Here is a 15,375-nt window from a genome sequence, read left to right as displayed (position 1 = left end):
TTACGGACCCACTCCTATCCGAGACGTTCATTAGTGTCATTTGCCAAAAGGTTTATGTAACAGATGTTGCAAAGCGGACGCGCAGGAACACACACGCTTACACACCCGTATTGCAAGGGCTGTCGGGGTGACGATAAAGGGAGGATGGTCTGCGGGACTAGAGTAGCTGGAAGGCATAGCTGCATCTGTTAAAAAAGCAACTAATGTCTCTATGTGACCATGCTGTATTTTCAGCTTGTCATCATGGCTGGGACTGTTCTGCTTGCCTACTACTTCGAGTGCACCGATACTTTTCAGGTGCATATCCAAGGTTTCTTCTGTCAGGATGGCAATTTGATGAAACCATACCCTGGAACAGAGGATGAGAGCTTCATTTCACCTCTTGTGCTCTACTGCGTGCTGGCTTCAACTCCAACAGCTATTGTAAGTATAAGAAATTATTTGAATTCTCCACGACTGCTCCATAAATAATAGCAATAGTCCTGTAATGTCTTTGTCCCCTCTCCTCTATTTTCAGCAGTAATTGATTTACACTTAGCGGGTCTCTGTTTTGCCTTAGCCTAATATGATCTTCATCAGTTATCTCCAGAAGTAATTATTCTGAGGTAATCACAATGCAAGACTGAGGGGTAGAGCTTGTTAAGCCTTTTACAATAGCTTGCTCACTGCAGTGATTAGTTGTGAATTGCCTGGGCTCCAGAGAGGCTGCAAAGGTGTTGTATTACTGGAAATAAGAAAACAGGATAAAGCTGAAGTAAAACCTGGGTCAGACATGCAGTATATCCAGGATTATTTGCTGCTATATTAAAAGGACTGTTGAAGGGCTTTAAAAGGCTTAGATGAGCAGAAAGATGCTCAATACAAAGAAAAGTATGAATGCTACTTCCTTTTGATTTATAATCTCTTTCTTTTTGGCAGTCGCATCCACTTAACTTTTTTTTACCTGATTTTCTTTACTATCCAACCAGTAAGCTGCAATGTAGCTGTTCTGAGCAGACGAAAATATTCAATTAGCTGCGTACATACAATTCCAAACAGATTTTTGCAGTCACTGATTAGCAAAACTTTGGCCCTTCTCCATTTTCTGTGCAGAAAGTTGTAAATTTCACAAATAGCCAGCTTTGCTGCATTTGTAATTACATTGATAAAATCCTATCAGACTGTGTCTTTGTGTACTTTGTTGTTTTATTTCTTTCTCTTTATTTCTTTATCTTTAGTATTTCTTTCTTATATTAACTTTGCTTTGCATCCCTTCAGAAAGTTGTGCATGATGTAACTTGTGAAAGGTGAATGCTGCACCATAGTCCATTTTAAGTTTTGGTCTGCAGTAATTTTAATGCATGAAACAGTGTAACACAGAATGTGATAAGAAATGTGAAGGAGATCTGCAGAAGAGGCTATAGTTTTTGATACAGGTCACTTTCTGAAAATGTGTAGGGGTTTGGAATTGGATTACATCATGAGTTTATGAAAATCCTCTGCAATAACTGTTATTTTCTGTATTTGAACTCAACTGAATGTTAAAACTTTCATTTTACTTTATGCTGCAGTGATAAATGATTTGCAAATGAAAAAATAAATACATTTCTCCAACTTCCCCCACATAAACATAGTGCCATTTGTTTAGGGAAGTAACTTTCACAGGCAGTGTTTGTAAGGGCAGATTGAGTGTCGCTGCTATGCCTTGATGCTGTGACAATGAAGTTAGTGGGAGGTTTGTCCCTTGATTCAGCAATACGGTATTGGGTGGGCAAGGGGTGGTAAGAATGTTGCTCCGTATTTGGATCTTCTGTTTAAATCCTTGCTCTGGCAAAGTTTGCTGCAAACCTTCCAGGTTTTGCTCCACTGGATCAGCATTTTCTTTCTTTTCAGTGGCCCAGAAAGTTTTTCCTAGCTACTCTTATTTATGAAAAGCCAAAGTGGAGTCGTCTTCAGGAGATGAAGAATGCTGGTTTTATAGTTTCCATAGCCCATGTGAAACACAAGGAATGAAAGACAGTAGTGAATGTCAAATAAAGTTTTCGGGTGCAGAGACCTTCAGCTTAGTGCTGTGTGGAGCTGGTGTGACTATGCCATACAGGAATCACCCTAGATGATTGGATCCAGTGCTGGACATAAGCTAGTAAGCTCTGCTTCTTGCGTTATGCTATGTCGTTACGCTGGCTATGCTTCTTCATCTAGAGAAGACGTGGTCAGGAACAGCACAGGGCTCTTTGCACAATGCTTCATTGTGATCTCTACGTACAATCTCAAGGAGACAATAGATCAAACTTTCCTGGGAAAACATTTTTCTTTCCATTTTTAATGTAGTATGTATTAATACATTATTTAATGCATTATTTGCATTAGTTGTATTATTGTATTGTATTACTAATAAATTATTTAATTATTTAATGTGTTAGTATTGGGCTAATCTTCAACTAGGGCGTACGTCAGAGGGATCTTTTTCTGTCCTCCTGACTGATGCTCAGTACAATGTTTTTGTATGAGCAATTTCACTTTATTTCTCATTCACATCTTTTTCTGAGAGACTTTTCTCTCCTTGCAGGCTAATTTCAGACTTCTGTTTCAGCTAGTAGCTGACTCTGCAGACTGAGTTTTCGCAATGATCATTAATAGAAAGCTAGTAAATGAGACAGAAGGTGAGCTCAGAGTCTCCCTAAACTCTATCCTTGCATTGCACTGCTAGTCAGACCACTCAGAGTGTTGAGTATCCTCGGCTGGTACCCAAATGGGTGCTGCCTGTCATTCAGACTGTCACAGTCTGGGAAGAGATGTTTGATCCTGTTGAATCTCCCAGGGATTTAAGTGAAAGGAGCAAGTGCAGCCATTTCTATTTACAGTATGATGATTGTACTCTCTCAAAAAAAACCCCAAACAAACAAAAAAAACCCCACAAAGAACCCACAAAGCTGTGCTTCATGGGAGGGAACTTTGCGTGCATTCACTATGGGTTAAGTGGTAGCTTCACTCTCTACACTTTGCTTTCAGGAATAATCACTGACATCCTGCAGCTCCACTGTGAAGAAATTACTTAAGTCAAAGGCAATGTCAAAGGCAATGCCAATCCCCCTTACAATTACTTGTTTCTCCTTTGCAAGACACTAGTTCCTTCACTTTCTGACAACAAATTGGTTGGTTTGGCTGAGAGCATTTACAGTAGCTAATCTGATCTCTCTGTGTTGGCTGCATATTGCCACTGTCCTGACACCTCATGGCGTGAGAGGAGTGATGATTGTTAGAAGGGGTGGAACCCAGCAGCAACGAGGGAGCGCTCATGGTACGAGTTAACAGTGTTTCTGGAGCTATGGAAAATAGTCTAGGAGTCAGTATGAGCTCCCTCATCTGAGACACAAGCAGTGTTTAAGTGCAGTCCTGTGTGCATAGGTCTGGAGAGGACTCAAACCCCTGATTTCAGCATAGCTGTGAGCTGTTATAATGCTTACAAGCCAAAAGGGAGCATCTTTGTAAATTTAATGGAATATCGTTATGTCTCAGTCATTTGGCTATGACAGTGGCCATGGGGAAAACGAATGCGTGTATTTTATTTCTGCCCTGACAACACTTCTCAGAAGTGCTGTTGTGGGTTGGTACCACTGTATGTGTATTTCCCTGCACTTTTAGTGGCAAAATAAATGAGACTGGCCTGTTTTTCTGCAGTTTTATTTGTGGTTCTTGAAACATGTGATGATGCTGTTTAACCATTTTTTTCTGCTACACTGGGTAGTTAATCATCATAAACCAGAATTACAGAAGTCTTTTAATGCTCCTACTGGTAACCTCTTAGTCTCTGATAATGAGAATTTCTTGCAAGGGGAGATGCCTGAATCTCAAGACAACACTGTTAAATAAATGAAAATCATGTATGCCTGACTCAGTTCTCTGAAATGCATTTTTCTCCCAAATGTTCCACTGAGGATAGCTCAAAGGCTTTCATCTGCCTTATTCATTTTTAATTTTCTGAGTGTGGTGGTATTAGCATCTCTGCAGCAAAGTAGTAGGATATGGTAAATTTAGTAATAAATTGCACCTACATAGGGAAGAATTTGTTTTTATTTGTAAAGAAACAACTGGCCATTTTATTTCAGATTTAGTGATTTATTCCCTGAAACATACATCTTCAAACTCAAGTAGTAAATTTTGCTGTCAGCACTGGTAGAAAAGAGGGATTCCTGGAATCCTGTCTGGTTTGGATTGAACTTGTAGTTATCTGTAGGTTCTCGTGCCACAAAGAGCTTCATAAGATACATATGGTTTCATCTTCATCTCATGCCAGTTGTTTCTAATACCTTTTTTTTTCTCTCAGAGACTTTCCCCTTCTTGCAGGCTGATTTCAGTTGTACTGACATTGTTGGCGGTTGGTTATTGAACAACCGCCAACCACTAAATTTCCAGCATTCCTGTTGTCATGCTGAGATGGGTATAGGAATGCTTTCAGCCTGTCTCTCGGTCAAGTAGAAGCTATGGTTAAATCATGTTAATTTTTGCAGACAGGAATGTACCATCCTTGACAGTCATGGCAAGCACTTGGGTAGTGTACCTACCAGCCAGTCTCTGGGGGCCAGGGAAGGTGAGTGAGAAGGAGGATATTTGTCTCTGTGGCCTTGCGAGAATAGCGCAGAACTTTGGTCTTTGCCTCCACCGCATTTCAATGGACCAAAAGTTTCCAACTTCCCAAAAACTGCTTTTGTCTTGGGCTTCAGGTAGCTTACAGCAACATGTCTGCATATTTGGATAGCTGACCTCTGCATTACAGAGCTTTAGACAGACAGCCCCTTATTATAGGTTATAGGTACTTCAGGAAGGATGAAATTAGCCAGAGAATAATTGGGGGGTTTCTCAGAGTTGGAGGTCTTAGAATGCAAACCTTTTTCCGGGGGTATGTATAGCGTAGGTATTTTACTCAGCTGGTTTTCCAGTGATAGGGAATGTAAAAATTAAGAGCAGCTTGAAAGTTTAAGCACCGGAGCTTGAGTTCCATGATCACAGGTCCGGTGAATTTGAAAGTGACCTGTCGCAGAGCAGCATGTTATGCAGAGCCTGGGAGAAAGTGTAATATTTCAATGCATTGTCAATTCCAAAATACTGGGGCAATTTTTGCAAGTATGACAACTTTACGAAAACAATGTTTAAAGTGGAACAAGTTGCTTTGCACAAACATAAAATTTTCAAGCCCTTTCCTTAAAAATATTCTGGGATGACTCCGCCACATTCATTAGTGTCCCTCAAGACTAGCTTTCCCCAATACGAGGTTACTGCAAATCAGCCGATTCCCCAGCTGGTACTAAACAATCCTTCCAGAGTTCAGAGCTGCTGCCTGCACTGCTCCATCCATTGTGATTAGTCTGCCCGCCCGAGAGAAGCAGAGAGGCTTAGGAAGAGAGCCAGCTCACGGAAATGAATACTGAACAGCAGCAGAAAGCTTCAAGGGCCCCATTCTTTGTTTCGTTAAAGCAGCACAGAAAATGCCGCTACTGTTTTCACGCAATCTTCAGTTTCTTTCCTTCCATTTCCAGGGAGGAAGTGGCAGCCTACATGTAATTGTTAACTGGCCGGTGCTATTAATTTGTGTAAAGGAGTATTTGTTTTCAGATAATGTTGGAATCAGTCAAACTGAACTGGTCTGATTATTAATTAGAAGATGAATTACAGTGTTGTCAAATTTACCTGAAGCGGGAGGAAACTCTTCAAACTTCTCTCTACAGTTTGCACTTACCTCCCAAGCTTCAGAAACATCATTCTTCAGATGGTTTTCCTATTCTCTCTGCCACCTTGCTTCCTTGGCTCTGGCTGTAGTACAGCCATGTTACTACAGTGGTTTATTTCTAGAAGGGAAGCTAGGGAATTTCTGCCTGTGTTGGCTGATTCCCCACTGGCTGCTCAGCAGCAGATGCCGGGAAAACCAAGAGCAGCTAATGCAGCTCAGAGCTCTGTGACAGTAGCTGCTTCCCAGCTTTTTCAGGCAGAAATCCCTAAGCTCTGCTGGTGACGGTGCTGCCAGAAAGCACAGACTCCTGTGCTACAGTCTCCTGCCCGCCATGCTGCACCCCTGTGCCGGCACGGCAAGCTGGGCAGCGGTGGGGAGGAGAGGTCAGTGTCCATGTCTGGCGTGTCCCTTACTCCTTGTTAAGGAAGGATACGTCCCTTTTCCAAGGAGATGTACCACACACAGCGCTCGCGTGGTCCTGGCTTTCAGGGCTGGCCTCCGTTTCAGCTTGGTCCCTGAGCCAATATATACCTTAGCTATACCTTCCTTTTACTGTGGGAAAGGGGGCTGGGGTTGCTCACGGGGCTGGAGGAAGAGCCCCGGGGCTTGTCAGGTGTCCTCTTCGAGTGGTGGCTTGTCACCCTCTTTTTGAGGCTTGCCAGCTTGTGAAGAGGTGAATGACAAGCTGGGATACATAGGAGTGAGGCAAAGGTGTGCCCATGACTTTCTGTAAAAGTTTATATTCTGGTATTTACACAGCATTCAGGAAAATAAATACAACTTGTTTGTTTGGTGTAACACTTTCAGGCGCTTCTACTGCCAGTGTCTCCAGGACTTTGTAAGTGTCCGGGGGTCCCGGTCACATGCCAGTTTCTGAGGAACAATACAGAGCTGTGGGAAAATTCTTCTCTTGATTACAACTTTAGTATAATTATTGTAGACAGTTTTATCACAATGAATTGGGTTTTTTGAGCACAATGATAAGGCAATTGAGGTTTCTGGGCAGGCTAGAATCCAAATCACGGATTTCGGCCTTTTTGACTTGGAATAAAAGAAACCAATTTTCGTTTTTCTGCAAAAAGACTTTTAACTGTCCTTTGTTGTTGTTTTCCTTGAACAACAATGACAAAAAAAAAAAAAACCAGAATGAGATAATAAGTAATTGAATGCAGATTAAGGTTTTGTCCTCAGAAGATTATGGGTGAGCTGGCTCTGCAATGTTCATCTGAAGACATTGCTTCATTTCCTCTTATAGTTATGCAAAGTACAGCATTGATTCCTGTGGGCTAGAGAAGATCTGTCTAGATGGTGATGGGAAAGATGAGACAGTGTCTGAGAAAACTCTCGGCTGATCCCTAGTCCTCATGACCAGCGATGGTACTGATGTTGTCAGGGAAAACCCCTGCCCTCCCAGGAAGGCTTGGGTCAGGGTCTTGGCTGCAGATCACAGCAGAAATACTGTGTCCTGGAGAGGGGGCCAAGGCAGACCTCAGCGACCGCTTGCCTCCAAAGGTGTCTTTTCTCAACAGGAATGTTGCTTCGTGTTTGCCGCCCGGGTTTGACTGTGGAGTCTCAGCTGTACAGTGTCAATATTTGGCACTGTAGGTAGCAGGTAGAATGGCAGATCAATAACCCTCAGAGCCTAAGGCTAACTGCAAGGAGATCTAAGGAATTAAGGAACTAACAACACTAAGTGAAAGTCAGCATGAGCCATGTTTTTAGTGGGGACTGTAGAGAAGATGGAGACAGACTGTTCAAAGCACAAGAGGTAACCCTGCAACGGGCACAAGCTGCAAGAAGAGAAACTGATTAAATATTAGGAAAAATCTTTTCACAATAGCAGTAGTCAAACACTGAAACAGTGTCCCCCCTCGAGGCCATGGGATCTCCATTCTTGAAGACATTCGTAACACAACTGCTGGAGGCTGCGGTCTGTGCTGGCCCTGCTTTGAGTAGGTGTTGGACTGGAGGCCTCCGGGGCCCCTTCCCACCTAAATCACTGTGTGATTCTCTGCCTCTGCATTCTCTACTGCTAGTGAAAATTTTCTGCTATTTAGCTAATGAGAGATGAATGGAGCCGTGAGCTGTGTAGAGCCTGAAGAGGCAGCTGTGCTCACGCAGACCTCAGATACAGCAGAAGGGCAGAATTGCTTTTGGCCTGATGCAAGCCAGCGCTGATGAAACACCTGCTGGAGCACTTTGCAAAGGTCACCTTTTGGTGGACAGGCCTGCTTTAGAGTTGTGCGGAGTCGTTTTGAAAAGGGCTGATTGGGGCTGAGCCCCATAACCCTCATCTGCCTATATTCTCTGTTTTTGAGTGCTCTGCACACAGCTTGTCCCACAGCCAGTGCCTTCCTTATATCTGCTCCTCCCGTCGGCTGCTATTTGAATGCTGCAGACTTGATTAATTTAGCTCTTTCTATTTGTGACATTAAAAATGCAGCCACACGCATTCATACAGAGGATTCAGGAAATGTCATACAGCTTGCTGAAACCTGCCCAGAACAGAGAGCGATGATGTCCCAAGACCCAGGTTCAGTTTTTTGTTTGCTGCCAGAGATTTCTGTGTGTAATAGGATGTCTCTGGATGTGGTTGCTATGTATAAAGTGGTGTTAACAAGGATTGACTGTGTCACAAGGATGCTGTTAGAGTAAACAAGTTGAAAGATCTAAAAACTCCCAGAAGTCAGAATATTATATGTAGAAAAGACAGACAGCGGTACTTCACATAATTCATGGGCTCTCCGTCTTCTTGCTGCGATCGGAAATGCCATCAGTTGTGCTTTTTCATGGGAAGCAGCAGAAGGGTGTTGTTTCACAGGGAGACTTCAGGCAGTGCCGGGCACAACTGTGCTTCCTGCATCTCTTCTGTGCGCCCTGGCCGACGCTCCTCCTTCTTTATCTGCGTGGAATGGCAGCTGAAATGAAAACTGTCTGTGGCAACTTTCACACAACCCCAGTGTTCACTGAAAGTGTGAAAAAAATAAAAAAATAGTGTTTCCCCATTTGCCGCCCCTGAGCGAGTGAGTGAATGAGAGGCAGGAAGGCTGTTGAGATGCGGCTTCTGCCAGCAGCAATGTGGGACTGCATGGAGGCAGTTGGGCCAGACCCCGTCGGAGAAGAGGGGCGAGCAGTTTGACTAAGTTGCAGTGAATCTGTAGTGAGTGTTCAAAGGGAGGCAGCGAAAAAAGGAGGCAAGACTGGGGCAGCGTGACTCGTGACGAGCCAGTCTGTGCATAGGAGGAACCGGATTGTGGCACTCCGTATGCACAGGCGTTTGGAGAAACATGACTAAGGAGGAGGATTTTGGCTGCTAGGGTAGGGGAGTGAAGCAGGGGTGCGGTCCTCAGCTTTGCTAGAGGGTTTGAATTGAGGTACAAGGCTAATGTCCTGAATGAGAGAAGCTAGTTAAAGGAACAAAAGTCTTAAAGCTGGACCCATCCTTGGCTGTCAGCACCATCAATAATTACTTTTCTAAATTGAATGTAACTCTTCAAGGCTGCCCCCCACCCTCACCCCACTGCACAGTTTCTGCAGGAGTGCTGCTCCAGGATGCCACTCTTCTGCAACCTCAGCTTGGTTGTAACCCAGATTCACTCCTGGACGGTTTATCTTAGTTTATCCTTACAGAAACAGCTCTTCTTGATGTTTACCCCAATCTATTTTTAGAATGCAGTTGTGCGAAGAATCATTTGGCAAGGAGACTGTGAGCCTATCAGAAGGTGTTATAGGAAAAAAAATTAAAAGAAAAGATAAAGATTCCATGTCCCTTTAAATTGGTAATTAAATTAACAAACTGTTGGTAATCAGTACAGGAATGCAGGTAATATTGGGTGCTCGTGTTATGCTGAGAACTCGAAAGGGGAAGATGTGATATTTCACTGTCTGAAAATGCCAGTTCACAAGCTGAAGGACTATCATTTCCAAATCTGTCATGGACAAAAGGCTGTTGAAGAGGAAGATGGGACCTACCTGCTGGGTAGGTATTTCTAATTCATACGGGGGCTTTGGGGCATAATCGTAGTATTTTTACCTTCTAGTAATATGAAAAGGAACATGAGCAAGAGTGTCCAAGCAACATAACCTCAGTGTAGTTGAGCTGCTATTGTTTTCGGGAAATCAAGAACAAAATCACATCCAGTGGCACTACCTTTGCATCCCTATTGCCTATATCACCTCAGACTGTAGATCACCTGTGCTGTCAGTCCCCAAGCTCCAGTGCCATTTTCTTGCCATTTCTACTCACTAATTAAGCCTGTATGATACAACATTTCATTAACCTTGCATTGTTTTCCCAAACGGAAATAAGTAGTTTGCTTGCTGTTTTCTTTTTCCATCCATATCTGTGTGTCTATATTTAGATTTCAGATTTAGAACTGAATTGTACCAATTCCTGGGATGCTGATTCTGTTCTGGCAGAAGCTAAGGTACTTAACAGTGTCAGTGATTGATTTTGGGAGGCCAGCTGGACAACTTGGCTGGATGCGGACCTTGCTCATGCGGAATCATCAGGTTTTAAATCATGAGAATCAGTGGAGCTACTTGACTTCAGAAACGCCTGGAGAAAAAAAAAAATCAGTTCTTTGAGGAGCTATTCAGACCACATTCAATTTTGCACAGCTAGATTAGCTATCAGAACTAGGTACTCAGGCCCCCATTGAATTTTTAGAGAACAGCAAGGCTCACTTTCTACACCCCACATTAAACATACAAGTAAACAAAATCCTCAAATTCAGGCAACTAAATTCAGTGCCAGAGATGGTACCATAAGAATAGCCCAGTTATGTTGAATCATCTTATATCACCTCACAAATACAGCATTATTACTATACACCTAAACTCTGTATTAAACCAAAGGCACTGTTCGCTTAAAAAATCACATTTTGATCTGTTATACTATAGGAAATCTGGAATAACTCTGCTTAAATCAGTGTAATGGAATTGAAGAGATGTATAGCCTGGCAAGATTTACTCCTAAATCTAAGTGGAACAAATCTATCCACATGGAAGTTGCTAGGATTATGCCAGACAGCTAAATTTACAGAAATAAAGATGGGAATTGAAGTGGGAAAATACTCAGTTAACTTCTGATGCAAAGGAACTTTAAAAATGGAAATATTGTTAAAGGAGGATTATTAATATGTTTTATACCTAAGTCTGTCTAATTTGAAAAGTTTCAGTTTTTTAACGTCCACTAACCCATGTCTTCACAGAGTAGAATTTCCTCAGGGTGTGAATTGTCTCTCAATGTCTATGTACAGCCCCAGGCAGACAGAGAGCCAAAGCATTAACTCAAACTTCTGAACATTATCATAATTCAAATAATAAACGGTTTGAAAGAGAGTGTCACTTTTAAACTGCTTTAGTGCAGATGGTCTTTTTCTTAATTCCCAGCCCCGTAGTTAGTGAGCTGAGCTTATTGAACTGCTTGCCAATTCTGTTAAGAGCAGATGGAGTGAAACGGGATAAAGGCAATATTTCAGTGCGGCTTCCATGCATCAGCTCCCGCCCCCACATGCCATTATCGACATACATTTCACAACTCCACATCTCTTGCCATCAGCCGTTAGAATTATAAAGAGGTTGAGCATACTTGGCTTGAATGTCAATAATCAATAAGGATGCTCATCTGGCTTAATAAGGATAAATTGTTGCCCTTGAAACAACATAGCATTCCAACAGTCAAAGTGAACTAAGACTAGTTTCTTGACATTTAGCCTAACTCTGGGTGTCTGTGTGCATGTATGTGTGTGCACACACTTTTGTTATACATTTCTCTGACCGTTCCCTAGCACTATGGATTCCTCTTGTGTGTCCTATAATAATGTATTAAATTAGTTCTTTTGAGTGCTACACTTTTAAGAGTTCATTTCTTCCACTTCAGACTGTTTTTTTCTTTTTTCCTCTGAAGACTTTCATTACAAACTCTGTCTTTCTAAAAGGCTTCACGTTTCCCCTTCTGAAGCCTCCTGACAAAACATGCTAGGTGGGACTTTAGGAAGTGCCCACTGTGAGTGGACCATCGCTGCCTCTGAAGCCTGTGATCAAATTCTGTCCAGCTTTAGCTAGGGCAGATAGACCCCTCTGCAAGAGACTTAAATTCTGAGTGCTTAGGAAATACCGATCCTACTCCTATGGGAAGCAGTTACCATTTTTATAGAAAGCATGAATGTTCTGATCACAAAAAAATACGTAATACATAAGCACAGATAACATCAAGATCAATGGATCCCTGGAGGCTTCATTTTTATGTTTTAATAAATAGAACAGGACATTTAGTAAATAAAACAGGCCTCTGGCCCTCAGACCAGCTGGCATGTGCAATCTGTGGCCAAATGGCTAAATTCCTTCTGTGTAAGTAGCAGTGGCTGCATGCAGCTTTCCTCGCGGGCATTTTCTGAGAGACTTCTGTCAGCAGGCCAGGCTATGGCAGGGACCATGCTAGCAATGTAACAGTATGGGTGATGGGCTGTGCTGCACCCATACCCTGGCACTTTTTACTTCATTAGCACAAATATGATGTATTTGTCCAGAATTTTCACTGACCTCCCCAAAAGTTTTGTGACTTCAGATCAATTTTCATTGCAGGGATGTCCTTCATCTAAATTTCTTTTCAAAGTTGGCAGGAGTTCTGTAACCTATCCGGCAGACTTAGACGAATATAAGTTTAAGAGGGTGTGGAGACTGCAGGAAGCATCCAATATTGCTGAGGCTTCCTGGTAAAATGTTGGGGTGGAAGTCTGCAGCATTACTTTCCACTTCCCTGGATGTCTAGAAGCCTTCCATCTGTGAAGTCTATAGTGTCAGTAAATTTTAAATGCTAATAGCAGGACATGACAAATCCCGAGCCAATCTCAATAAAAATGGGAGCTTCTGTGATCCACAGTATTCATTAAAGCTCTGTTTGCCCCCTGTATTCCAGGAATTAGTGTAAGAAGGCCTAATATTTTCTGTGTCTTGCCACTGAGTGCAAGAATGACAGATCCTTTTCTTGGCTGGGAGCTGTATCTATGTCAGTTCATCTCAAGTGAATAAGTGTAGCCACGCTGTGGAAGTGCAGTGTCCCAAAGACACATTGCTGTGTAGTAGTTTCTGTGGGCTGGAACCAGACACCCATGTTTTGATGTTTGCTCATGTCATTTTTAACCTTCCGTTTCTTTCCCTTTCCTGGCAGATTTTTATTGGTGAGATATCCATGTATTTCATAAAGTCAACCCGAGAAACCCTAATTATTCAAGAGAAAACTATTTTGACTGGAGAGTGCTGTTACCTGAACCCACTGCTTCGAAGAATAATACGTTTTATAGGTAAGCATCCTGAGCACTGCAAGCTTAGTCCCTGTTTGCACCGAAACATCCTAATAATCTACACCACAAAATTAATTAAGCTGTGAAATCTTTGCAGGCGTCTTCCACCTTAGCAGGATAGTCCCTCTTGGGATTTGCAAGGTAACATTCAAAATGTGCCGTATCATCCTGTCTGGAGCTGGCTTATATCCTGTTCTGCTGAGCTTAATGCTTCTTCTGGACCCTTGAAGAAAGGTTATGCCAATCAAATCCTCATATGAATAATTCCATCATTGCTATTCTGTGTAGGCTGTCCATTTAACTTACAAATTGGTCCTCACCAGCCCATCTCTTTGGCATTTTTCTTTTCAGCTCTAATTTTAACATCCATAGCTCTGCCACACAACGTTCAGCTGAGCAGAGTGTAAAAAAGCCCAGAGCTCACTTCAGAATAACATTCTTATATTTATTGTATTTGGTTATTGTTATAGGTTTCGTTGAGTTAATCACTGAGAAATAAATGAAGAAGTTCTGTCACCAAACCATTTGGAGGTTGCTTTATATGGTGCTTGCAAACCGCTATGCCTTTTTCACACTGTTCATTAGTGGAAAAAATGTCTATGAGACCTTACTGAGGGGATCATCCCATGGTTCTTTTGGAGCAGGAAGAGGAACAGCATTGCAGCGTGTGTTTCAGCTGTGGCACTGACAGGCAATCTGGCTGTCCTCTGAAGGCTTCCCAATTCACAGCCATGTAAGGCTGCCCAAACCGCACCCCTCGGTCTTTAGTGATAAAGAAGGGCTGGTCGCTCACTTATTACTTCCTTGTAGCAGCAGAGCGAGAAGAGGGCGGCTCTGAACTCACGTGCAAGGGGCTGTAGCTTCCCTCCTTCTTACTCATTCATGAGAAGTCCCAAGTTCATGCATGGGATGGGATGGCTTGTCTCACTGCTGGCATGGGCCGGTGGTAAGTATGGCTGCCCACTGACCAGGAGGGGCTTTGCCCACAGAGCATCATGGCACCTCCCTCCCTGTATACTCTTAGAGTTAAAGCATCCTTACACACTGCATCTTACAGAGAGCTGGGTCTGAATTCACAGCCTGAGTTAAAAGAAACGATGGGAAAAAAAGCTGAAAATATCTAGATCGCTTCTTCCCTGTCACTGCTGAATTTTTGAGCTTTATCTGGAAGAAAAAAGTCTGCTGTGACTGTGACAAGGGTTGTATTGCTTCCATGGAGCACAGCCCTGGCTGCAGGCAGGGATACTTGCTCAGAGCATGGAGTTGAAAGTCTTATCCTGTGTTAAGGTTTTCATCATCAGCAAATATATGCTGCAAAGGAGGAAGAGCCATGTGTTTCTTTCTCTTTTTCGCCTCTGTGTGTGCCTCCTGCTTTATGCATGGAAGTCAGGAAGTGAAATGGTTTTTTACCTTCTGCCACACTGGGGGTGGAGGTAATCCACCTGTGGTTCATTACTCAGGCCTGGCCTGTGTGCTGCTGATGAAAACAAAAGACATGGGAATGCAGTTAAAAGTAAAATACCCTTGAACTTCACATAACCTCTAGGATATATTGATGGATGGTAAACTGCAATTAAGAGAGGAGCAGGCTACCGGAGTCCACTGGGCCACTCAGGGCTGTTTGACTGTTCCAGCACATTCGGCATGTTGCAAAGCCCTAATCAAATACTCTTGCCTGCGGGGTCAGCACTGAAAGAGCTTAGACTGTGGAGGCTAAGCACTTGCTCTATATGTTTTCTTATATTCTTAAGCATTCATGCTATTGTTTCTCTTCTGGTGGAAGAGAAGGGTGTAGCGATGATACAGTGAACTCTCAGAGAGTAGTAGGATATGAACCCTGCTACAGAAATCAATCTTGGCTTTGCAGCTGTATTTGTTTTCCTGAGAAAAATGAAGTTAACGTTATTAGAAATGGCTTAAAGTGTTCGTCTCATCTTAAACTACACTGATTGTTTGCTTGTTTTCTTCTGAAACCTTCTCCTTGCCTTTGCAGTAAAATGAAAGAAGTAGAGTTTGTTGAAAAGCGGCTGAAATAATTTATGAAAGGAACTAAAAATAACGGCACTTTTTCCTTGACACTCCACCTGCATTTTGAAAACATGACGTGGACTGAGCAGCTGTAGCCCGTGCTGGATGATCAGGGAAGTTAGCTCCATACAGCTGCTTACTCCAAAAAGAGGCTACCTGGATGCTTGGCTCTGGAGAGACTACCAGGTTGCTCATACGTGGATTTCCTTGCGTTTAGCATTTCTCTTGCGAAACTTGAGGGCCATAAGTTACAGAGCTGATTAAGTAGGTTGTCTTCCAAGATACCCTAGCAAGCAGTCTGGCTTGTTGCAAAGAAGTTTGCTGCCAATTTAG

General features: G+C 42.8%; 1 protein-coding gene across 1 annotated transcript in view; it reads left to right on the top strand.

Moving 5' to 3' along the window:
• Positions 1 to 219: 219 nt before the first annotated feature.
• The window catches only part of LOC104081466 (lipid phosphate phosphatase-related protein type 1), a 34,081-nt gene continuing 18,925 nt past the window's right edge, over positions 220 to 15,375 (top strand). The window contains exons 1-2 of the mRNA XM_009584226.1: positions 220 to 423; positions 12,882 to 13,014. Coding sequence (XP_009582521.1) covers positions 220 to 423; positions 12,882 to 13,014 — 337 coding nt within the window. The remainder of the gene's footprint in view (positions 424 to 12,881; positions 13,015 to 15,375) is intronic.

The sequence above is a fragment of the Fulmarus glacialis genome, unplaced genomic scaffold, assembly GCF_000690835.1.
Source record: "Fulmarus glacialis isolate BGI_N327 unplaced genomic scaffold, ASM69083v1 scaffold22488, whole genome shotgun sequence".
NCBI lineage: Eukaryota > Metazoa > Chordata > Aves > Procellariiformes > Procellariidae > Fulmarus > Fulmarus glacialis.
The sequence above is the reverse complement of the archived record's forward strand: the minus strand, read 5'-3'. Positions and strand labels throughout refer to the sequence as shown.